Raw genomic sequence first — 25,851 nt, 5'->3', positions numbered from 1 at the left:
TTTTTTTTTGTTTTAAAATTTTATCGAAATTTTAATCTAACTATTTTTTATATTTAAAAAATCAAAAAAAATTATATGAATAAATCTTTTCAAACATAGACTCGAATATAGATTGAAAAAAAGATTTACTCTTTTATTTACCAATTGAACCACCTAATTTTAAATTAATAATATAATAATTATATTATATTGTACTCCCTCTGTTTAATTTTATTTGACGTTTTAGCTTTAAACACACATATTAAGAAAAATAAAATTTTATCTAAAATACCCTTTTGTAATTATGATATCTTTATTTTTTCTCTCATACAATATTGTAATTACCTATTATTAATGAAAGATAATTTTGGAAAAAATATCAAAAAGTACATAGAAAATATCAAAACGTCATTTATTTTAAAACAAAAAAATAACTCTAAAACGTCATCTAAAATTGAACGGAAGGAGTATTATCTATCTATATATATAACGATGATCACTTAATATGATAATTTTCTTTATGTATGCATGATTTAATATGATATTTTTTTTATTATTGTAAAGTATATTTCCTGTGTAAAATAACCAATACTCGGTTTTTGTTTTGGAGTTATTAATCGACGACACTAGTAGCCTTTTTATTTACATTATAATATCTATTATTATTATTATTATTATTATTATTATTATTATTATTATTATTATTATTATTATTATTATTATTATTAAATGGTCCAAATGTGGATAATTTTGTATGCGTCAAGAAAAACAAAACAAGTGACGTTTGATAGAAAGGAATAAATAAAGCAATCCATTAATGGAGCCAAATCATATGTCCCCTCAGATTTCACCTCAATCGGCCCAAACTGGGGTTGGATATGACAGGTAATATACTGTCAGGATAGTTGATATATAAAAAAATAATATAATTTTGGAATTTGCATTCTTTATAATAGAAATAAATATACAAAGAGAAACTATATCTATTGAAGATATTTTAATGCAATAAAATACTTTATCATAGTATACATATAAATGTATAAATATTTAGAATAAAATATCCATTTTTGTTTCTAGATTTGGACAATGCCAAAAAAAAATTGCACTAGTTTGCTGATCATATCTTAGGATTATAAGCTTCAAATACTCGATTTAACGAAATAATTTGATGATATATATATATATATATATATATATATATTTATGAATTATAAATGTATTTTTTGTGTTTAGAAAATATGAAAAAAAAAGCAACGCTATATACTATCGGAACAAAATTGATTTGACAGAGTCAATCATTGGGGTTAATAATAAATAAAATGAAATAAATAATAGAAATGCATAAGTAAAACAAATTAATGAATGGGCAAAAAAAAATAGGTGAAAAAAGATAAGGCTAAGAACGATGGAGAAAAGGGAGGGGCCGTGGCAGCCGTTGGATTCGATGTCACATTCCTATCAAAAAGCTTGTTTTCATATTTTTATTCTTTAATAAAAAGTAACATTCGATAAATTTATATATTATTTATCTGTAGATACGCGTAATCTATGTTGTCTACCACCATCCGGTCATCCCTTCAGTATATATATATTTCTGATTTTAATATAATATTTATAATATTTCGATTATATCCTAAAAAATTTAATTTTAAAATATTTTAAAGTATAGACTATACAGGTTTATTTGACTTGGAATAACGTCAAAATTAATTAGTCAATCGGAGAACAAGGATAAAATACATCTCAGAAGAGTTGTAATGATATGTAGACATTTAGTTATTAATTAATGTTTATAAATAAATGTTATTCAATGTCATTTTCTTTTCTCTTACGTGTGTGTATGTATATATATATATATAACTCTCCTTACTTTATAAAATAATAGTAAAATGATTGGCTAGAAAGTATATACTAATCTGTTTATTTGGGATAAAATGGCAGGTAAATATGTACAAAGTATGCTAAAATTAGTCAATTCCATTTTTAAAAAGTATGTTAAAGTAATCGGATACCAATACACACAAAAAAAAGATTAACAAATTTTTCGTGTAGGTCCAAAGTTAGGTTAATTAATTACAATTTAATACAAGTTGGCATATCTGTAGAAGCAGAAGATAAGGTTGGTTTGCGCAAACTCGATGTTGATAGAATGAATATAATGAAACAAGATAGGTAGTGAAATAAAATGGAAACACAAAACAAATGTTCTGTCTTGAATTCAAACCTTAAATTGGAGAGGAGAATGTGATTTCAATCACATGACTTATTTCTGATCTCGATCTCGGAATTAGTATAGATCTCGGCTCCGGTTACCCAAAAAAAAATATATATATATATACACACAATTATAAGATAATGATAAAGGTTGCACTTTGCATGTAATAAGTTGAAATATTCCATGGTAAATAAAAGATAATGTAAGTTCCATAAGTAAAAATATTTACCGAATTTTTAGTATACTTTTTCATCACATCTAAGGCATCAATATTCCTATAGATAAACTGAAATTAAATTTGGGGCTAAAAATGAAAATAAACCCCCCCCCCTTCTGTGATGTTTCGTCATGTTTATTTTATACAATTGGGCCTAGAAAATGTGTGATAAGCCCAAAAATGACTGTAAATGGCCACCGTTCGGCCCATCAGATATGACATGGGACTCATCACGTCTCGATCTATGAAGAAGATCACATATACATCACTTGCTGAAGATGGCAAGAAATGTTCTTGAAAGCAAGGTGCCATCGACTAGAGACCTAATATATGTATATATATACATATATATATGTATATGTGTGTGTGTGTATATATATATATATATATATATATGCAAGAGCCATGGTAGTATTCAGATTTATCGTTCAAATGGAACAGATTGTAAGAAACGGAAACTATTCGAGGGTCATTTTCACGGTAACTAGCCGTAGCTTGACTGGCATTAATAGAAAAACCCGTTTTTTCGTCTTGCAAAGAGCGAATATACAGACGATTAAAAAGGCGTGCTGAAATAATTGGCGTACCTCTTGTTTTCAAGAGGTTTTGTCCATGAGCTGAATCGGTGAGAGGATGTTGGATTTGCTTGTCTCGACGATGCATCCGTTCATGACCATTTCCTCGAGCATGAAATGAGCTTTCTCCAGATGGAACATGATGTCAAGTTCACACTGCATGATTCAGTAAAACACAGTTGGTTTGGTCTTATGATACAATGATACCATGTCTGTAATTCCAGTCTGAGGACTTTGTGGGTTGAAGACAGCTTACCACATTGCCAAAATGCCTGTCCATGGTCTCGACCAAAAGATGTATGAACTCGAGAATTGCTAGCTCATTCTACGACAGAGACAATGCAAAGAAATGATATGAACAATACATCCATACACAATTTACTCTCATTTCAGAATTAACAGCAAAGAAAAGAAAAGGGGATGATAACTTACTTCTTCATCATCGACCCCGACTAGGAAAAACAAAGAAGCATAGCGTCTGTAGACAATTTTGTAGTTGCGATGCTCGACGAAGGAACACTGAATTTTTTTTAAGCATTCAAAGAAAGATTTGGTGATCCCGGAAGTAGAACAAACACCATTAGCGATGAACAAGGAAGCAGAGTATCATTGCTGAATACAATTCCAGCTCCTCTAATCATCACATGGTATTTACAAGAACAATATCATCTGATCGAAAGGAACTCCATAAAACTAGTACCAGAATAAAGTCAGAGAAAAACAGCACGGTTTTCTGGATCTAGACCATACGATGCAGCGGAAGATTTTAAATCCAGCAAGAAGCTATACGTTTAATGTTGAGAAATGGATCTATGCTAGAATATAAACATCAGAGAGATCAGTATCCAGCAAAAATCATCGCCAATTTCGAGGATAAGAAAACCAAGGTACGATCTAAGGTGACAACAACTGACTTCGGTGAAGAGATCCGATCATAATCGAGAGTGATATCTAGTCGAGTTCACGTGAAACATCAAGGAATCCAGATATGACATAGAGAGAGAGAGAGATCGGAACCTGTTGATCGTTGCGGGCGAGGCATTTGCGGACGATCTCGCCTTCGAGAGCGCGACGTTCCTCGAGAGTGAGCCATTCGTAGTACTGAGCCAGACGCGTCTGGCCTTGCTTGTTCACCATCAATACGAACCTTATTCCCATCTCTCTCTCTCTCTCTCTCTCTCTCTCTCTCTCTCTCTCTCTGCGCAGATGTTCTGAAGCGTTCTTCTGTAGACATTTAGTTATTAATTAATGTTTATAAATAAATGTTATTCAATGTCATTTTCTTTTCTCTTACGTGTGTGTATGTATATATATATATATAACTCTCCTTACCCCCCCCAAATCTCCGCTGGCACCCAATTTTCTCCCACCATCTGTACGGCCCATTTTTTTGGTGGGCCCAATATGTTTCCCTTATAACAATAATGGGGCCAACCCATAAAATTCAGAAACCTAAGCCCACAGCCCATGTAAATACTTATATATAAAACCGTCATAAAACAAATTTTTTGAAAAAACGTAATTTTTTAATTTTAAAATCAAAATATTACGTAATCTTTCAATTTTCATATAATTTTGTAAAAATTTATTATATTTCATTCATATAACCCTTAACACGATAAATGATAAATCCAAAAAAAACGACGACCTGCCATATATTTCACATCTCAACGTTCGAAAAATATATAAAAAATAAAACAACATTTTTAAAAACACATATATGTCGTCTAATGATTCTCCTCTCCCTCTTTTTCCCGAGAAAAACAATGATGAGAAAATTCACCAATGGAAAATAGCTGCAACCCAATTACGGAAACTAGATTGCGGGCTATGCTTTATTGCCTCGCATTCACATGAATCTTATTTACTTGTAAGTTATAATGATTACAAGATTTGTCTTCTTCGCCCACCAAACTTTATTATAATATTTATAATCCTTAATACGTATTTATTTTATATCACTAATGTCCAAACCTTTGGTTGATAACATTTTTGACCCGTCTAAAATATTTTAAAATTAAATGTTACTATTTTTTTTTTATAACGGAGGACCCTAGCTGCTATCCTTCGGACGCGTTGACTAGGTAAAACTACGGCTCGAGAACAACCTTTGTATATGGATCATATAAACCCAAAAATTATCTTCCTCTTCACCACTCTGGAATCGAACACTCAATTTCAAGGTGAAGTTACCTCCTACCCAAACTTGATCACTCGTCCTCTGTTGGGTAAATGTTACTAATCTTTAGTCACATATCTTAATTCTTGCAAAATGATAATAAACTAATGACATTAACCACCAGGACCGCTAATCTCGTTGACTCCTCATTTTGATGGCTATTTTAATAGCAAAATGAGGCCGAACAAAATAATATACAATCCTATTGGAACGAAATTATATATTAAAATTAATTAAAATATAGATAAACAAAACCAAATTGAATATACGAATTTTATTTTTTAGACTGAAATATGTTATCAATAAAAACTTTGAACCGGAACTAAATTTAATATAAAAATAAAAATGATAATTTATTCTAAAATTAAAAATAACCGAACTCAACCGTTCCAAGTTAACATGGTGCTATGTATAATTGTTCTAGATCTATAAATTGTTTTTTTTTATTAGAGAATTATTAGGATCCATATCTAGGGTTTCGATTCAAATTCCGCTTAAATATTTTAGTTCAATTTTTAATTTAAAATAGTATATTAATCATTTTTTATATAAAATTTAATTCGATTTAATTTTTTTTGGATTTGATTTATTTTTTTCAATTATTTTTTATATATATTTTTTTGGAACTTTTAAATTTTAAATAATGTACACATAATCAAATTTTATATGGTTTTCTATTAATACATTAGGTTTGACCGAACGACGACCCCTATGACCTTGTAGATTTTGCTGCCATCTACCAAAACAAATAAATCATATTGGGGATTTTGCCCCCACAAAGTCTCCACCTTCATCAATGCTTCAACCAACCACACTCTGCAATAATCTCACAACACAAACCCCATTATTAACCCTTAAAATCACTCCACATTCTCGCTCTGTCAACACATGCTGAAGAAAGAGAAAATGGCGAAGAAGAAGAATAAAGTCTCCGCCTTTAAGCTTCTGGGTTTCGTTCTGTTTCTGGGTTTCGTTCACAATGGCGAAGCCTCATTCGTCGACGGCGGCGGCGGCATTGGAGTCGGAATCAGCGGCGGAGCTGACGGAGCTGTATGGATCGGCGGTGGATACCCTAATGGGGTTCCGGATTCAGCTCCGAAGCAGCAGAACAGTGCGTATGATGCTCTGCAGATATGGAAATCCGCCATTAAAGAAGATCCTTCTGGTGTTCTTAAGACATGGGTCGGACCAGATGTCTGTTCTTACAGAGGGGTTTTTTGTTCTGGTTTGAGTGTGACCGCCATAGATCTCAACCGTGCTAATCTCAGGGGCACCATTGTCAAAGAGCTCGCTCTTCTCTCAGACCTCACCATTCTCCACCTCAACAGCAACAGATTCTCTGGACAACTCCCAGATTCCTTCAGAACCCTAGATTCTCTCCAGGAACTCGACCTCAGCAACAACAGATTCTCCGGTCCTTTTCCATTTGTCACAATCTATCTCCCCAATCTCGTTTACCTCGACCTCCGGTTCAACAATTTCACTGGACCGGTCCCCGAAGATCTCTTCAACAAGCGGTTAGACGCGATTTTCCTCAACAATAACCTGTTCGACGGCGAAATCCCCCAGAATCTGGGAAATTCTCCGGCTTCGGTTATCAATCTCGCTAATAACAGATTCTCCGGCGGTATTCCGGCGAGTTTTGGCCTAACCGGCTCGACACTGAAGGAGATTCTCCTCTTGAACAACCAGTTAACCGGTTGCGTACCGGAATCTGTCGGTTTGTTTGGTGAAATTGAGGTTTTCGACGTCAGCTACAATTCCTTGATGGGTCATGTCCCCGACACGATCTCGTGCTTGTCCGAAATCGAGGTTCTGAACCTCGCCCACAACAAATTCTCCGGCGAACTACCAGATCTGGTCTGCTCGTTGAGGAATCTGATGAATCTGACGGTCTCCTTCAATTTCTTTTCTGGGTTTAGCTCAGACTGTACGAAGCTGTTCTTCAGGGACGTCGGATTCGATTTCGCCGGAAACTGTATTCCCGGCGGAGATATGCAGCGGCCGCCGCCTGACTGCTCAGCGATTCCCGGCGGATCGTTGAGTTGCCTGAGGATCCCGGCGCAGCAATTGTTGTGCGGTTCGATAAGCGTGGGACTGAAGGAGGGAAACAGCAACTACACTTCGTCGCCATGAGAGGGTAAAGGTCGAAGCTTTTTCTCTTCAAGATCCTTTTGCGATCCAAATTTATCGGTTAATTAATTAATCAATTAGTCGAATTAAATATTGAACGCTCAGCTTATTCATGATTCAAATGTAATGTGATCGAATCTTGCTAATTATTTTTTGACCATGGAAGAACATCTTGTTGGATATGATTAGTATTGAGATTTTTTTATTTGGCCTGTGCGGATTAATTTATCAATAATCCTACTTAGTCTCTTTCCGAAATGTTGTCAAAGCTCTATTGTATATTGTAATATATGTTATTTGTTGGTACAAAAGTTATTTTTCATCTCCAAAATCATTCAACATATATGGATATAATAAACATGGCTTATTGGTTAAATATTTGTAAGATAATTTGTACATATAATCTAATCCTAAAAATTGTGTCCTCTCAAAGCAGAAATGGATAGTTTTAAGATAATCTAAAACCAATTTGAAATAACCCACTAAATGGATTTAAAAATAATTTTAAATGAAATTAATCAAATATGCACCATGTGGACAACATAATAACATATTATTATTGAATATAACTTCTATTAGTCTTATCATATGCCTTTTGCAAGGCATCAAACCACAAGCAATGTTTTGAAAGCCAAATTAAATATGCACCATGTGGGTTACTCTCATAACCCAGTAAGTTTTCGGATCATACCAAATTAAACCGGAAATAACCAAGAAATCAAGGAATGTAATACATCGGATTAGGGACTTTAAACGATCGTTTGGCCACTGCAAAACCCACCAAATCACTCCATTGATCGCCGGTACTCCCATGGATTTTGTAACCTTCCTTTATCAATTCCGATCTCTTCTCCGATTTGTATGTTGTGGCTGCTTTCCCTTGATCTTCATGACCCCTTTACAAAAAAAAAAAAAAAGGGCCAAATTTTGGATTTTTTTAACCAACAAAGAATGGGTTTGGATTTGGCCACTGTCTTAAAATTTCTCGGTTTTACCTCAAGATGAGTCGTTCCCAATTGGAATAACCGGCGTACTGGAGATTCTTCTCGGTACAACTTCTTTGTCCCTCGTCCCGTCCGGTTAGTAGAAAGATGGTGAATCCAAGCTTCTTCAGCTCATTGTATAGCCTCAGGCTCGCATCGAATGCAGGAGCTGCACTTGATTCTACCCATGCGTTGAAACTCTCTCCGTCGAACGGTTCAGTCCTTAAACCAACAAAAGAGTTAAACCCGGTTTCTCACCGTACCGATCGGTACACAAGAGTAATGCTGCAAACCGTGTATACCGCTGCCAATTTGGTTAATAACTTTGGACCGATACAGACCGTAATAGAACCGAAATCTATAACAAAATCAAACGGTTTATTATTTCCCTAAAACTGAAAGTATCAATCTCGACTAAAATAATAATCCGAAAAAATTTGAATTAAAAAATTGATTCACCGCCAATCAGATTCACCACCCATTCCACTCCGGTTTAGATTGAACCGGAAATCGAATCCGGTTTTATAAGGTCAACGATATAGTAGTAATCATCGCGACCATTCGTTTTGCACAGTACGAAACAGTAAAAAGATCCAACGGCTAAGAGAAAATCACCATACCCGAATCCATGAGCCTTGTAGTAGTCGATATTGGTGAGAAGAGTCTCGTCGATGTCGAAGACCCAAGCGTCGTAGCCGTCGCCGGCGATCTTCAGCGTCTTCGCGAACTCGACGGCGTAATCGGCCATGACTTCATAGTCGGAGTCGAATTGGCCGCCGGTAACGTAATCGGCGACGAAGTCCTTGCAGGCGACGGGAACCACATTCCAGGATCCGGCGTTGTTGGTCTCCACGGCCAATCTCCAGCTCTCGCAGTATTCTCCGGCGGTAGAGCCAGATCTGTCGCTTGGAAGCTTAATAACGGCGGCGGCGGGAAAGATTAGGAGGGTGATTAAGGAGAAGATCAAGGACAATATCGCCATTAGAGAGAGAGAGAGAGAGAGAGAGAGAGAACGGCTGTGATTGGGTGCGCGAGATGGACCGGGATTGGCCACGAAATAAAACAAGTACGGGAAAAATGAGAAGCGCTACGACGTCTTTCTTCGCGTCTCTTTAATAAACGGTTCTATAACCGAACCAGAACATTCCGGTTATGATTGTCTGAATCCGGTTCGGTTAACGACTCCGGTCAAAGTAAACCGCATAACTTTCCGGTTTGGTAAACAACACATTTATTATGCTTGATGTCCCTTAAGTTTCAAAGAAATCACTTCTCGACCACACAATATTTATTATACGACATCAAAACCCACGCACGGTGGGTACATTACAGAGAACAACAACATACATTTGGGGATTGTATCCTTATTTTAGTAGATATTACAGAAAAACCCCTAAGGTTCTTAATTTTACAATTCAAACCCCAAGAAAAGATTATCAAGGGACATAGTACAAAGGATTCGGCACTTTAAATGATCGTTCCGCCTGGGCAAAGCCAAGCAAGTCGCTCCATTGATCTCCAACATTTCCATGGATTCTGTATCCTTCCTTAACAATCTCCGATCTCCTCTCTGATTTGTATATTGTCGCTGGTTTCCCTTTGTCCTCGGGACCCCTTCGTTGATGTTATAATAAAGCACTATTATAATTAGGGTGAATATTTTGGATTCAGTTCAGTTATATTTCGACTTCGATTATATCGGTTTTAAAAAAATTATAATCGTTTCGTTTTTGTATTAAATTCGTTTTGGGTTATGTTTGGTTTCATTTTTTTGTTGATAAAAATACTCGTACTTTTTTAAAGTTTTTTGTTTTGTTTTTTCGGTTACTATTTAATCCGTTCGATTTGGTTTAGTTTCTTTATTAAGTTTGCATTCAGTCCAGTTCTGTTTCGATTTTCTTGATAATTATGCTCATATTTTTTAAAGAAATTTATGGTTTCCGATTAATTTTTTATACGGTACGGCTCAGTTCGGAATTTGATTTAATAAATCGATTATAGAAATTATAACCATTCGATTTTTATATTCGAATTGGTTCAACTAATATTGAGTACCTCAAGAAGAGTCGTTGCCAACCGAAGTAACCGGAACGCAATAGATTTGTCTCGGTGGCGTTTCGATATTCCTCGTCCCGTCCGGTCAGGAGAAAGATAGTGAAGCCAAGCTTCTTTAGCTCATTGTACAGTCTCAGGCTCGCATCAAATGCTGGAGCTTTAGCCATCTCTATCCACGAATAGAAGCTCCCTTCATCCATCGGTTCCGTCCTAAATCCACGTACCCATATATATATATGTAAATAGTGTATATATTTACATAACAAATATTCAATGGCTAATCACTGCGATATCTCTTACATAAACAAAGATGATCAACGGCTAAAGATAGAGTGGACATACATACATACATACACACACGCACACATATACACATGGGCGGGGCGGATCTATGTACATAGGAGTGGGGCATATATCCCCATTGGATTAATTAAAATTTTTAATTTTTTTTATAAAATTTATAAAAAAATTTAAATAAAATTCTTAAATGCCCCCACTAAATTTAAATTCCTTATATAAAACTTTCTATAATTATATATTTTTATTAATTTTTTTATATTTGTATACATGTTAATATTATTGCTACCTCTTATAAATATGTTTGGGTCCGCCACTTCATATATATATATATATACCCGTATCCTTGAGTGGCGAAGTAGGAGAGATGGCTGAGGAGGGTTTCATCGACGTCGAAGAACCAGGCGTCCTTCCCGTCGGCGAGGGGCTTGACGGTGTGGGCGAAGTCGATGGCGTAATCGGCGATGAGTTCGTAGTCAGCATAGTACTGTTTGCCGGAGATATAGATTCGGACAAAATCCACGCACTCCTTTCTAACAAGACCCCATGCTCCTGCATTGTTTGTCTCTATCGCCAGTTTCCAGCTCTCGCAGTAGCTCGTGGAACTTGTAAGGTCATTGTTGTAATTATCATATTTAGGGTTAACCCCAGGTCGGGGGAGAGGGGTGGCCGGAGGAATCATGAGGAGGACGATCAAGGGGAAGATCATCAAGTACTTTGGAGATGCCATCATGGAGGGAGAGAGAGGTTTTAGGGTTTCGGATAAGATTTGCTATGAATTTAAAGAAACTTGGAAAAAAAATGCACGTTTTCCTTGTTCTGTCATGTCTTCATTGTATACCTAGATTACGTGGTGGTGGTGGCCACTGTCTTCTCCGCACAACTTTCTTTTATTGTAATGACAGATTGTCCTTTTTTTCAAAAAAAAAAAAAAAAAAAGTAAAACCCTAGCTAATACAATAGGACCATTATAAATGCAATTACGTGAACCATAAAATCAAAGGAAATAACAACAGTAATCATCTCTCTCTCTCTCTCTATATATATACACACACACACACATTATCTATTTACTTTCCACACCTACTCACTCTTCTTTACTGCTGTAATGTGATTATGACATGAAATCATTTACATTCGCACACACGTTTTTCCCATGTTGGGATGGATCTCACTCACTATATTCACATAGAAAACGTCGAGTTTTATTACATCATTGCCGACAAAGCGTTTTGCTGTTGAGTTTGCATTTGTACGTGGTTAACTATAGATCTGGTTTTGTAACCTAGACAGTGTGTTAGATTACAATTATTACTACGTTAGATGAAGAAAAAAATGACCTAACTTTCGCTTAAAGCAAGGGGCTATGCATCGGTTTGTATCTCGATTTTGATTAATACCATTTACAATTTGTTTTCCGCCACTCATAGATTGATATTAGGGCATCAAAGAAGAGTTCACAATTAGTTTTTGATCATTTAGTTTCATATGATTGCTTAGAGTTCGATTATATGTACATATACACACACACACACACACGCATGTTCGATTATACATGATCCGTTCTTGATTTATGTCCGGAATCTGGTTTTCGTTACCATTATACATATAGGGTTAAAAGCTAAAAAACCACTACCTATCTACCATTGTCTACTAAACTCCAAAAGCTGCCGTGTTCACGGAACTATATATGGTTGTTCCCCGAGGATTGACGAAAACAAAACTCCCTCTCTCTAATTTGGCTGCTGACGTGGCATCACAATAAAGCTTACTAGATAGTTTAGTTACGCGTCGCGTCGCCTCACCGTCTTCATCAACTGCTGTTGTGTGAAGGAGATAATATGCATATCCTTAAAGCCTAAAAGACTTCGATTTCTTATATCTAATTTGCGATTCTCCGAGGAATTCGTTACCATATTAGAAAATCCCCTATATAACTCTTCGTCCTCTCGATCGACGGTATGCAAATCCATGTTTTGTTTTCTTCGGATTTTTTTTGTACTAGTTAATAACCCGCACGAATCGCGCGGACTTTCTTTTCTTCGTAATTTAGTTTATCTGATCCACCAAAATTCATAATAACTATTTAATTCTACGATAAAGAAGTTGTCTTAGTTTCTCATCCGTAAAACAATTCTATCATATTCTCGGTTTTCATTTAGATAGTAACCCGCGCAGATCGTATGGACCACTAATATATATATATATAAATTTTAAATACTTTTATTATTATTTTTTAAGTTTGATATAATGTATTTGTTTTTGAATTTATCATTTATATCATTAAATTAAAATAATAAATATTTTTTAAGTTCAAGATATTACGATAATATATTTTTTTCAGACGAAATTGTGAAAAATTTGCAAGTTTATATTTTGTGGATTATATTATTGAACCATTTGTTGGAATATAAAACATCAGAGTAAAGTTTTGAATAATTTTACGATTAGATAAAATAGATTCGATTGATCAACTTGACATTCTAAATCTATGTATTATTATTTTTTTACAAACTAAAGATTTGAACATCTTTTATAAAAAAAACTAAAACTAAGATTATATTATATTTGTTTACTATCTATATTTTATCATAATAATATTAGTTATACAACTTGTAATTCCTTACTAATTTAAATATATATGAGTTAGAGACTTATTTAATTAGTTTTTCATTTAATTTGACCTGTATTTGTTAAATTTACTTCTAATTATTTTTGAAAAATTTGGTATCATTTTCAAAATGAACTGTTAAAAAAACTAAAAAGTATTAAAACACTGAATAGAATCGAACTGAATTTTAAAAAACCCGAATTCGTTTTTTCTTAAGAAAATGTCCAATTTTCTTAATAAAGACCGAAATCGAATATAATATAATTAATAACTTTTTTATATATATTTTTATAAAGTCGAATAAACTGGATCAAATACTAAAATTTCAATCCCTAGTTTATATATGTATACATATTAATAGTTATGCATATGTATGAGTTGTATATGTATATATAAATGGATTTGAATGCTTTAAAGGGATTTAAGGGGTCGACCAATCCAATCCATTATTATTAATGAGTCGATCCAATCCAACTCGTTATTCTTACGATCCAAACAGATTGGACCTTGGATTGAGCCAACCCAATTAAAATCGAAGCAAACCAAATATAATGTAATAACATATACATATATATATTTTTATAAAACTGAATATACTTGATAGAATACTAAAATGTCAATCCCTAGTTTATATGTATATACATATTAATAGTTATTCATAGTTATTCATATGTATGAATAGTATGTATATATATAAATGGATTTAAATAGTTTAAAACGGGTTGAATGGGTCGACTCAATCCAATCCATTATTATTATTAATGGATCGATTCATCCTAACCCGTTTATTTTTACGATCCAAATAGGTTGGGTCCTGGTTGGAACTACCAAATTTAAATCGAACCGAATCGAATATAATATAATAACCTATTTATATATATATTCTTATACAATCGAATAAACTGGATCGAATAATAAAATGTCAATCTCTACTTTATATATATATACATATTAATAGTTAAGCATATGTATACATGAATTTAAATGGGTCAAATGAGTTTAATGGGTCGACTCAATCCAACCAATTATGACTAATGGATCGACCTAATCCAAACCGTTTATTCTTACGATCTATAACATCTCTAGCAATACCTGATTAAAATAAAAATAAAATAAAAAATCAACACAACAGGATTAATTTGACGGAATAAAGAAAATCACTTCTCCTTCTCGGGATAAGATAAAACAAATACATTTCTTCTCGGGATAAGAAAATCACTTTACTATTTTTTAATCACAAAAACTATTAATTGTTTAGAAGTTGGAAACTTTTGTACAATATTATTAAGTTTCAAAAATATATAAATAATAATTTATAAAAAATAGAATAATAAAAACAATAATACAAAAGCAATTGTTTCAGTTTGTTCTTAAACATATTTTTCTTACAAAGTTATTATTTTATATCTTTGATATACTATTATAAATGTATTAATAATAGAACAAATATTTTTTTAAGTTCCAAATATTTTATATCTTTAATATATTATTTTACATCTTTCTTCGTATAAACATATAGACTTCAAAACGAGTCTTAAATGATCATGTAAAATAAACAATGGGTGATTAGTAAAAAATAAATTTAATAAAATACAAGTGAAACTAATTGAAAATATCTAATTAAATGAGACTCTAATTCACATATGTTTAAGTTAGAAGTAAATTGATTTTATATGAATTGTTAAACTAATATTATTGTGATAAAATATATATAACACATAAATATGATATAATATTAGTTCTTAGTTTGTAAAAAAATAGTATATTGGTTTAGAACGTAAAATACTTCACAATAAAATAATATAAATTATTTTTATTATATGACCAGAGAAAAAGTGACAAATTTAGATGAATCTCCTAAAAAATATTAAAACTTTTCCAAAATACAATTCAAAAGTGATATGAGAAGATCTTTTTATATTAAAAAAAGAATTTTTACAAATATTACAACTTTTCCAAAAGACAATAGATTTTCTTTCCATCCCACTGCATGTTTTCCGCTGTTGGATCATTTGCCTCCGGTTTGTTCGACCACACCACGTGTTTCAATAGCTTCTCTCTTTTTTCTCTGATGAATCGATCGACAACTAACTTCTCCCTAGCCAATCGTCGCATCATAATTTAATCATAATAAAAGATACAAATAGTAACGTATATTCATTTGTATGCATTTAAACATAATCTTTTTTATTATTTCTACAGTACAAAATACTATTCACTGCATATTTTACTTTTAACTAATTTTTACCACATATTCATATTTTAGAATAGAGCTTGTCAACGATATGAAGAACACGACGATGGTAAATTCTCTAAGTTAACATGCATAGAGAGAATAGTTATATTTCAAATTTAAACATTGGAAAAAAAAGAAGAAAACTTTACGGAAAACAACGACCTATATAATAGAAAAACATTTACCAGAGCAAGTGGTCGTTGATAAATTAGGTTCAGCTGCTAATCCTCGACTTCCAACATGGCTGTGGTGGCTTCTTTTTCAAGTGCCTTCATACGGTTTTGAGTTCTGCCAATCTCGATTCAGCATTCTTGAGTTTCAAAAAACTTTTTTAGAAATATCGGTTTCCTTCAACTTTGATCTTCGTTTCATTATATCGCTTGTCTGTTATAAAAAAAAAAAGTTCATCCATAATGAGAAATCTCCAAAAATTCCTAAACTCGAAAAATAAAAAAAATGAAACAAAAGTTGTACCTATGCGTCAATTTCTTAATCGAAATTATAAAAACAATAAATGGTGCTAATTTTTAAAAGTCGAAGATTATTCGAATAAACAAATAACGAAACGAAAACGCATTCGCAATATAAAACGTATATAAAAAATGAAAGGTATTAGAGTAAAAGAGCAAACCAACCATATGGGTAACGTCAATTCAACGCCACTGTAGATTCTCTGAGTCAAATTTTTAGATATCTATTTCAACATTCCAATAAAGATTATAGATAAAAAAAAAGGTAGACCAAGTAACATATGACAACATCTTGGACTTTCATAGTCACCACGATTATATACACTGCGAGTAAAAAATCTCTACATGACAAAAAAAAATTACAGCCAAAAACTAAAGAATTATATACCATGTATTCACCGAGGTTAGTTGTGGAGGCCAGTTGTGGTATGTTTGTTTTAAGGGCTATGAAAATAGTAGAGATTGAATAGAGAGGGGAAAGGGAGAGAGAGATTTAGAAGTTTTGTAGTGGCTGTTCTTTTTTAGATTTTGTTCTGTTGAATTAAAAAATCCCAAACAAATCGTGCCGCTTTATATAGATACAAAAAACATATAAACAAATTTTTATGAAAACATTTAGATATTTTATTAATAAATATCATTTAAAAACATAGAATATCGTAGATACATGCATGATAGAGAGAATGAATGAATATAATTTATGAAAATTAATTATATTTTAAAAGACATAGAATATCGTGAATACATGCATGATAGAAGGAATGAATGTAATTTATGAAGATTAAATATATTTTAAAAGATGTTGAATACAATGAATAAAGGAATTAACATAATTGGAAAAAGACAAATTTGAATAAATGAAGGGGGTGAATATGAACAAAATAGAAAATTGTATATACAGGATATCATATATATATATAAAAAGATACGTGTAAGATAACAGTATATACATAACAGAATAATTAAAATTATAAGATATTAAAAATAATTGTATACGGTTATTAGATAGATGAATATCTATGTACATAAAAAATTAATAAACTTTTAAATTAATATAAGTTAATATATTAAATATCTATTGAGAGTTGTCTATTTAGAAAAAAATATCTATTTAATAAATATAAAAAAATAATGATAGATTAAATTGATATATTAATTTAATGATAAAGAAAATCGTTTATATTGAAAGACTGTATACCTTATATATCAATATCCACATAATTAATAGGTAGAGAATTAATTTATAATTTTTTATGGGACACGTGTCAATCACTCCTTCACTCAACTGTACTTTTATATATATGATGATTCATATTGGTTCATTGGCCCAACTATATTCAATGTGAGCCGAAATGTAGTATTGCTACAATTAGATTACATCTTTTTTTTCCAACGATCACTCGAATATGAGACCTGGAACAACGACATATCTATCCTTCTCAACCAGCTACACCACTCGACCAACTCCGACTAGGTTTTTCATCCATAGTTTGGTAACTTCTGATGAATATTTCGCAATATTTTAAAAGGGTATTGAGAAAATAAGGAAATTTTCGCTCTATATGGTTAAATTAATTCCTCCTCATTTTGTATGAAAATTTTGCTCGTTTTGGGTGGGGGGACCAAATTGGAATTTCTGTTGCAAAATGTAATGCCTGGATTGAAATTAAATTGTTTCCATCGCTTTATTCGGAAAGAAAATCTAAGGGTTTTGTCAATTTGATAAAATTATTGCCGGATATGGCACACATAGATCCCTTATTATATATTAATATGTATGTGTATGGCTTTATACACGCATTTGGAATGTATATCTCGAGGTCATTTGGAAATGCTCCACAGTTGCTCTTGTTGAAAATCCATGTGTATGAATTTTATGTAATTATTATCAAATTAATTTTTTCGTGAACTTAGATAGCCTGAAGTAAATGAGGTATTGATTCTTAAGAGAAATTAGTAAAATCTGTCCGTTGATGATCCATTGAAATATTTCCAACAGATTTTCGTCATTGAAATCCTATTGAAATATTCAATGGATCGAGATTTCCAACCACGGTATTTCATCAAATATTTGGTTGATTTCAAAGGATTCATCCATTGGAATTCAGTAGTTTTTGTAGTGAAAAATTAGCTTATAGAAAATAAATTATAAAAATACAAGTAAAAGATAATCAAAATATAAAAATTTTAATATATACTTGAGATAATTAAAAAATAAAATTTAGATAATAAAATATATTTTGATTTAAAAGAAATTAAAACTCAAATTTTTAGTTTTTATGTGATAATAAAATTTATTAGATGCCAAATTTTTAGATTTTTTTTTGTAGAAACCTACTTTTGTATGAAACACAAAATTTTGAATGATATATGAAATATTCACACAGTTCATAAAAAAAAAGGTCAAACCAATAAAAATTTATGAAATTTCTTAAATGGTAAAAAATAAATTTTTAATTTTTTTTTCTAGATAAATTTATTGTCAAACTTGTAAAATATGTTATTATAATTCTAAAATTTGTAGAATATATAGTTATAATTCTCAAACTTATTAATCGGTTTCTGAGTTTATGAAGAAATCTGATAATGTTGGTTCAAAAATCAGTTTAAAAATTATAATGATACATTTTGCAAGTTTAGAAATTATAATAATATATTTTGTAAGTTTAAAAATAAAATTATTAGGTAAAAAGATTATAAATTTATTTTTCAACATTTGAAAAGTTAGAAGCTTTTATGAATTTAAAAAAAAATGAATGATTTTATAATTTTGGGCTTTCCATTTCTGTTCGGTTCTATTTTTTTTTTTGTCCGAAAAATAAAAAGTGGTCATAAAGCGTAGAAGCAGAATCATTCTTCCCCTTTTTGCAGGAACAAGTTGTGGCAAAAAATCATGTCTTTGGGTGGGAGAGGTTGGAACAGCTCACGAAGACAGCGAATCAGATTTTATTCTCTTCTCTTTCAAAAAGAAAAATGGTTTCATTTTTTAACAAATTGAATTATGCGTCAATTACCAACCAAATAAATTATTCACTAAGTTGAATAGTAATTTTGCCCAAAATATACACAACAAGAACAGGAATAGTGTGGCGACCAACAAAGGGAAAAAAATATGAAGACGAATAGTTTGCCAATAAATTAAATCTTTTCATAATTTATAATTTAAATATTCGTTTATCACTTTTATTTAAAAATGAGAGTGGACCAAAATAATGGCATATTGATGTTGGCACACGCTACATTTGATAAATATGAATGGATCAAAAATAATGGAATATATATATATATATATATATATATATATATATATAAATTGGCAATTGTTTTATACCGTAAATGCATTTTAGAAATCTAAATTTAAATTATTTCAAATATCCTTTCTTTTGACCGTTTGCAATACATACACATACGGTATATATAATATGTGTGTGTGTATATATTCTCTTGTGTGTTATAGCGTTTGAGGAAAGACGTTTCCGAGTACGAACAAAACTCAGACGCAGGAGAAAAGAAACCCAAGAAGCTTCGGCATTTCTCACAGGGAGGAGGAGGAGGAGAAGATGTCGTGGCAATCGTACGTCGACGATCACTTGATGTGCGATGTTGAAGGCAATCGCCTCACTTCCGCCGCGATCATCGGCCAAGACGGCAGTGTCTGGGCTCAGAGCTCTACTTTCCCTCAGGTCTTTCTTCGATCCGTTTTTTTTTTCTTTCAGTTTTTGAATCGATCTGGTTGCTGTTTGTTTGAGATTTTTCGTGATCGGATCTGAGGAGGCTCGGATCTGGTTTGATTTCTCCGGAATCGGAGCAGATCGAATCTGGTCCTGTAATCCTATGATCGAATTTGTTTGTTCTGAATCGATTGATTCCAATCGGAAGCTTCTGGATTTTTGTTTGATTTAGAGATTTCACGACGGTGCTGGTAGAGTTATTCGTATCCTGCATAGGCTTCGCATACATATGAAGAATCATATATGCGCGTGTATATAGTGACTTAGTAGTGAATTAGTAGCCATTCTGTTTAAAATTCATGTATGCAGAAAAAACAGATGAATGAAAAAACTTCACCAAATGCATCAGACTGAAGGGATGATTTTGTCTCCCTTTTCCCTTTTTGATTTGTGCATTATAACTTTACATATTCTGCACAATACCTTAACATAGACCTTCGAATCGTCTCTGACTGATTTTTTTTTTTTTGAGAATCTTTTATTTTTATGTTAATCTGAGGATTGTCCTTTCAATAAGCCCATTAGTTATCCAGCAAATAAACTGCTTGGCTTTGCTCACTGTCTCATAACCTGCGAACGAATGTTGTTATCATTGCTCAATCAATTGAAGCTCATTGCTTATTGATCTTGTTGATGTTTTAGTTCAAGGCAGAAGAAATAACTGCAATCATGAAAGACTTTGCGGAACCCGGAACTCTTGCTCCTACCGGCTTGTTTCTTGGTGGTACCAAATACATGGTTATCCAAGGTGAACCAGAAGCTGTCATCCGAGGAAAGAAGGTAATGAACACGACATATCCGTTTGCTGAATTAGATCTTATAAACCCTTTTTGGCAAATACGGATAAAACATTCCTGCATAAAAGAGAAGAGGATGAAAGGATCAAAATGAGCAAACCTTTTATGAACTGTATTATCAAAAATTTAATTTTTTTTTTTATTTCGGGCTTGCTTCTGCTGCAGGGACCTGGGGGAGTCACTATCAAGAAGACTAGCCAAGCCCTAGTCATTGGCATCTACGACGAACCAATGACCCCAGGCCAATGCAACATGGTCGTCGAGAGGCTCGGAGACTACCTTATCGAGTCCGGCCTTTGAAAAAAAAAACAAAGCTGCTCTTGGATTTCAGGTTCTTTATCTGCGAACAAACCGTTGTCTCTCTTTTTATGATTCGATTGTGGTAATGTCTGAAACATTTAGGAAAACGGAAACAACAGAAGAAATAATAGTGGAATCTGCCTTTGCTTGTTGGATTTGTGATGGTTTTTGATGATCGTTTCGTGTTGTAATCTGAGTGATACATCATTCTCTGGGGGGTTCCCCCCATCTATGTTACATTACAATAGTTTGGATTTTCTGTATCGCTTGCTATTTTTCTTTTAATGTATGTAACTGTGGATTCCGGTTTTCAGCGGATTGAAATAATTCCGGTTTAGCAACCAAACCGAGATTGTCAAATAATTCTGGTTTTCTTTGTTGAGTGTCTTCTCACATAATTTCTGGATCCACATTTGTTCGTTTTGGTTCACTCTGAGCTGCATAATCTGATCGCTGATGAGCCTGCGATTTTTGTTCGACGAAGGTTCTGCTTTTCGCCAAAAATCCCGGTACAATGATCCCACCGGTACAATAATCCGGTGATAAATTCGGTTTGGTTCGACACTCCACTTTACAAGGATGGCCATTTCAATTTAGTTTTATATAACCGAATTGAATACCAAACTAAATTTGATATAAAAATCAAATATGAAAAATTTTAAAACAGAAAAATCTGAGTATATAAAAAAATTGAAAAAACGGAATTTTGTTGATCTCATAGCATTGTACGTATTTCCTGAGCTCAACAAAACCAATGTACATTGTTTGAAGATTCTTGAGTTTTTAAAATTTAAAAATTTAAAAAATTATCATTCAAGCTTTTATAAAATTATTTTTTGTTAAAATTTGAAAAACTATTTTAGTGAAAAAATAAAATCAATCAAAAATCCAAAACTATATTTTTTTTTGGTTTACAAATATTGACTTTGAACGAGGATGGTTTGATTTTGAGGTTTTGGTTTTAGTTTTTGGATTTTGATCTTTAGTTTTTGGTTTTTTGGATTTTATAATATTTATAAACCCAAAAAAATGTAATTTTTAATTTTTCATTAATTTTTTTCACCAAAATAGTTTTTCAAGTTTTAAAAAAAAATAATTTTATAAAAACTTGAATGGTAATTTTTTTTAGTTTTTGAATTATAAAAACTCCAAAATCCCAATAATTCACAGCCATTATAAAATGTAAAAATAAAAAATCAAAAACTAAAAACTAAAATATAAAAACTAGAACAAAAAATTCAAAATAAAAACCATCCCCGTTCAGAATCCAATATTCATTTAGCACTATTATTTAACTTCCCCCGTTAGTTTCATTGGAAAGAAAAGAATTAGGAAGTTCGAAACCCTGACCTACCAAAAACTTCGAAAATTACATAACTTTAGAGGTAGAAGAGAAAATGAACTACCAAAAGGGTAGACATAAAAACAAGTAAAAAAAAAAAAGGAAAAAAATTGTCATCAATCTAAAAATATGTATCAAAACACAACAGCATATATATGATGTATCATCATCATCATTCATCCTCCTCAATGACCTTTGTGCCCAGACCACTGAGTCCTTCGGGAGGGATCTCGGCGACAGTGACGAGAGAGTAGAACTCGTCCTTGGCATCCTCGTCGTCGTTCCTCTTCCGAGCAATCCGGACTCTGATTCTCCTCGGGACACTCCGGATTCCTCTGCTCCACACTTGCTTGTTCAGCTTCACATCCACTCTCACGTCCTTTGTTCCCATTGCTTTCTCCGCAAACTTCCTTATCTCCTTTATTGCATTCGGCGCCTTCTTTTTGAAAGTACTGTCCCAACAGATATAGAATTATACATTCGATAAAGAATCTCGCAAGTATGATACATGGCTCTCATCATGAGCAAATGCAGAGAAGACAAGATTTAAGATTGCCCTGAACAAAACAAACCAATACAATACAAGAAACAAACAACAGCATTATGAAAGTGAAGTTCAGTGCCAGCAACTTTACCACCTAAGAATTGGATAAACACAATCCAGCCACTAGAAATTTCTCAACAGTAATAATAATAAGCAATCTACCCAGAATCATTCAGACAACAACTTCTTGATAAGTCCAAGATTACGGGTGGGAGTTGCCAGAAAGGTAAAATCCTACGATGCCATTTCCCAAAAACTGGGACTAAGAATTTCAAGGTACATTTCCATTATCAGAGATACGAAATGCACATTGAAACAGTACCCGTAACTACAATTGAACCATGAAGAGAATACATTCATCGTTCGTTCATACATGAAATCTAAGTCAACATATGCCGTGAAGTAGAAACTAAGCTGAATGAGTATGACAATGATCTGATCCATAGAACATGGAGAAGAAATGGCAAAAAACGAATCTAGGGTTCTTGTATTACCAGCCATGGAGGCGTTTGTGAAGGTTGACTGTATACTCTCTGGTAACAACCTCCTCTTTTCTTCCCTTCGTCTTCTCCATTATCTTCGACTTCCCTCTTCAGCTAAACCTGCAATTCGAAATCAGCAGAAGCAAAAAATAAAAAACCATTTTCACATCCACACATAATCATCGACGGCACTCAGCATAAAATTTTCGCATCATCTTCCGAATCAAGCTTGATTGCTGAGAGAACTCATGGAACAGTAAACGAAAAAACACGAGAACCAGATCTAAGATGGAGGGAACAGAGGCGAGTACCTTCGCCGTGAAACAGAGACAGTAACCCGGAGAATGGAGCCACAACGAAAAAGAAAATAAACCCTAATTCTTTGGGCCATTCTGAGCCTTTTCTGTATTATAGATGTGGGCCTTTTCCAATTTCGTCCAGATGCAAAATATAAAAATAATTTCGAACAAACCAGTTTTTTTAATAACAAATTTTGAATTTTATCATAAAATTAAGATTTATTCATAATATGCATAGTGTTGGTTGTTGGATGTTTCGGAATTTGGTTCGAAATTTTATCGGTAAGGTTCGGTTTGATTCGATTCCGGTTTCGGTATGATTCAGTTTTAGATTTTGTTAAAAAAAAATTTGGTTTTTTGAAAATTGTATAAAGTTCAGTTGGTTGGGTTATAAAAAAAATGGATTTTATAAAAAATATACCGTTAGTTAATTTTAAAGAATACGGTTGTAGAAAAATATTGAAATTTTCGGTTTGGTACGTTTCCAAGTAACCGAACCGCAACGCCCAACCCGTCTTCGGATTTGGGGAAGCCAGAACCCTAGTTCTTCAGCTGGGTTTTTTTAACAGATTTTCCGATTCTGTAGCGTAGATTGCAATCGAAGAGATGGGGAGGAGGATATTGAACGATGCGTTGAGGACGATCGTGAATGCGGAGAGACGAGGGAAAGCGTCAGTGGAGCTGAAGCCCATCTCCAATGTCATGTCTTCTTTCCTCAAGATCATGAAGGACAAAGGTGTGATCTTTCGTTCTTCTTTCCGTTTTTCCCATCTGGGTCTTTATTTTCTTCCCAATAACCGGTTTTTTCTTACATCCTTTTGAGTTATTCGGCATCCAATTCACATTTTCCATCTCTGTCTGTGTAATTTAGTCACACACGGGTGGGAAGTGTCTAGTTTGCTTTCTGTTCTATTGAGTAGTGCACTGTGATAAGCTTATGGATGTGTATTGTCTTCTCAAAGCATCAAATGTTTATTCAACGATGTAATAAGAGTGGTAGCGCCAGTTCTTGGTTGTGTTAGCCAAATTGGACTTGAGAGAAAGCTGACATCTATTTTATTTGCTTCGAGTTTCTGTTTTCACAGATGATCTTTGGGTTTGTATCTGTTGGCCTTTTAGTTGGAGCAAGCCTATGGTGGTCTCTATTTTTGTTGATTATTGGTTGTTTCTTCAATTCAATGGCATGAGCCTTCTTCTGCCTATTTCTGGTCTTGTTTTGGAATTCATTGTCAGATTTTTTTGTTGATTATTGATTGTTTCTTGCCGATCCCAAATAAACTTGGGATTAAGACAATGTTGATGTTGATGTATTGGTTGTTTCTTCAATGGCATGAGCCTTCTTCTATGTATTTCTGGTCTTGTTTTAGCATTCATTGTCAGGTTTGAGATAAGAGGGTAATCTTGAATAAGTTAGCTATATCAAGTTGTAGATAGCAATTCCTTAGACCAGGAGTTCCATCTTTAGTGTCTTGAAGGTGTTCAAGTAGATGATCCTATACCGAAATTTGTTTTTTTCTCCGCGGGTTTTTTTTTTCTTCTAGTTCAGAAACTGTCAGGATTGTGTGTTTCAGGATATATAAAGAACTTTCAAGTGTATGATCCAAATAGGGTCGGGAGAATAACCGTCGAACTGCAAGGGAGGGTGAATGACTCCAAGGCTCTCACCTACAGGCAAGACGTCAAGGCGAGAGACATTGAACGGTTTACTGAACGAACACTTCCAACTCGTCAGGTATGTATGTATGTATGTATGTATGTATGTATATGACTATATGTCCCCTCGAGTTTGATGTATTGACCCTCTACTCAATTCAATTCGATTTCAACAAGTTCTTGTATCGAAACCGGTGATTGGTTACATGCAGTGGGGTTATGTCGTACTTACGACCCCGGATGGCATTTTGGACCATGAGGAAGCGGCTAAACGGAATGTGGGCGGCCAGGTTCTCGGTTTCTTTTACTGAAACAGCCGAAGCTTTTCTTGAATTTTTTTTTCTTTGAACAAGATGACAGAATAGAGAAGAGATTTGTTGTTAGATTTCAAGTTTGAATTTTGATGGATAGGGTTTTATAAACTTCTCTTTCATTTCAGTCTTCGGACGGAACAACAAGTAGAACCCAACCATACCTTAACTTCGACATTGTCTGGAACGATTTCAATTTTGTCGCACAACTGCGACCATTCATGCATGTTACACATTTCCATACATTATTGCAGATACACAGACAGAAGGGGGAGACGGACGTTAGCGACCATTTTATTTCCCGACATTAGTCTCTATCTAATCAAAGCTCCTCCACATAAATACAAACTTCGCTTGGAAAATTTTTTCTTATTGAGGACAAAATCTTATACCAAGAAGAGTCAAAAACCCTGCTTTTAGGGAAAGAACAGTAAACGAAAAA

General features: G+C 33.2%; 8 protein-coding genes across 8 annotated transcripts in view; 3 read left to right on the top strand and 5 right to left on the bottom strand.

Annotated features, from left to right (window-relative positions):
* Positions 1-2,802: 2,802 nt before the first annotated feature.
* On the bottom strand, positions 2,803-4,205 carry LOC104820037 (AP-4 complex subunit sigma). Its single transcript, XM_010550384.1, has 4 exons — positions 4,004-4,205; positions 3,419-3,505; positions 3,243-3,311; positions 2,803-3,142 (listed from the first exon to the last, which is right to left on the bottom strand). The coding sequence occupies exons 1-4, from the start codon at positions 4,142-4,144 to the stop codon at positions 3,008-3,010; spliced, it is 432 nt and encodes a 143-aa protein (XP_010548686.1). The 5' UTR covers positions 4,145-4,205; the 3' UTR covers positions 2,803-3,007.
* A 1,709-nt stretch (positions 4,206-5,914) lies between these two features.
* On the top strand, positions 5,915-7,503 carry LOC104820036 (leucine-rich repeat extensin-like protein 6). The gene has a single exon (XM_010550383.2). It carries the CDS (start codon positions 6,054-6,056, stop codon positions 7,299-7,301), a length of 1,248 nt encoding a protein of 415 aa, XP_010548685.1. The 5' UTR covers positions 5,915-6,053; the 3' UTR covers positions 7,302-7,503.
* Positions 7,504-7,849: 346 nt separating this feature from the next.
* LOC104820035 (acid phosphatase 1-like) lies at positions 7,850-9,355 on the bottom strand. Its single transcript, XM_010550381.1, has 3 exons — positions 8,902-9,355; positions 8,294-8,503; positions 7,850-8,194 (listed from the first exon to the last, which is right to left on the bottom strand). The coding sequence occupies exons 1-3, from the start codon at positions 9,261-9,263 to the stop codon at positions 8,017-8,019; spliced, it is 750 nt and encodes a 249-aa protein (XP_010548683.1). The 5' UTR covers positions 9,264-9,355; the 3' UTR covers positions 7,850-8,016.
* A 196-nt stretch (positions 9,356-9,551) lies between these two features.
* On the bottom strand, positions 9,552-11,379 carry LOC104820034 (acid phosphatase 1-like). Its single transcript, XM_010550380.1, has 3 exons — positions 10,972-11,379; positions 10,337-10,546; positions 9,552-9,895 (listed from the first exon to the last, which is right to left on the bottom strand). The coding sequence occupies exons 1-3, from the start codon at positions 11,364-11,366 to the stop codon at positions 9,718-9,720; spliced, it is 783 nt and encodes a 260-aa protein (XP_010548682.1). The 5' UTR covers positions 11,367-11,379; the 3' UTR covers positions 9,552-9,717.
* Positions 11,380-19,404: 8,025 nt separating this feature from the next.
* Positions 19,405-21,091, top strand: LOC104820033 (profilin). The gene is made up of 3 exons (XM_010550379.2): positions 19,405-19,633; positions 20,324-20,461; positions 20,644-21,091. The coding sequence occupies exons 1-3, from the start codon at positions 19,511-19,513 to the stop codon at positions 20,776-20,778; spliced, it is 396 nt and encodes a 131-aa protein (XP_010548681.1). The 5' UTR covers positions 19,405-19,510; the 3' UTR covers positions 20,779-21,091.
* A 972-nt stretch (positions 21,092-22,063) lies between these two features.
* Positions 22,064-23,549, bottom strand: LOC104820031 (60S ribosomal protein L31-1-like). The gene is made up of 3 exons (XM_010550378.1): positions 23,458-23,549; positions 23,159-23,266; positions 22,064-22,572 (listed from the first exon to the last, which is right to left on the bottom strand). The coding sequence occupies exons 2-3, from the start codon at positions 23,236-23,238 to the stop codon at positions 22,293-22,295; spliced, it is 360 nt and encodes a 119-aa protein (XP_010548680.1). The 5' UTR covers positions 23,239-23,266; positions 23,458-23,549; the 3' UTR covers positions 22,064-22,292.
* A 381-nt stretch (positions 23,550-23,930) lies between these two features.
* On the top strand, positions 23,931-25,581 carry LOC104820030 (40S ribosomal protein S15a-5-like). Its single transcript, XM_010550377.2, has 3 exons — positions 23,931-24,181; positions 25,017-25,177; positions 25,311-25,581. Exons 1-3 carry the CDS (start codon positions 24,052-24,054, stop codon positions 25,407-25,409), a joined length of 390 nt encoding a protein of 129 aa, XP_010548679.1. The 5' UTR covers positions 23,931-24,051; the 3' UTR covers positions 25,410-25,581.
* Positions 25,582-25,683: 102 nt separating this feature from the next.
* Positions 25,684-25,851, bottom strand: part of LOC104820029 — a 2,222-nt gene continuing 2,054 nt past the window's right edge. The window contains exon 4 of the transcript XR_772904.1: positions 25,684-25,837. The gene's annotated coding sequence lies outside the window, so the exon portion shown is untranslated. The remainder of the gene's footprint in view (positions 25,838-25,851) is intronic.

Source organism: Tarenaya hassleriana, unplaced genomic scaffold, assembly GCF_000463585.1.
Source record: "Tarenaya hassleriana unplaced genomic scaffold, ASM46358v1 Cleome3, whole genome shotgun sequence".
NCBI lineage: Eukaryota > Viridiplantae > Streptophyta > Magnoliopsida > Brassicales > Cleomaceae > Tarenaya > Tarenaya hassleriana.
This window is presented reverse-complemented; position numbering and strand designations above follow the sequence as displayed.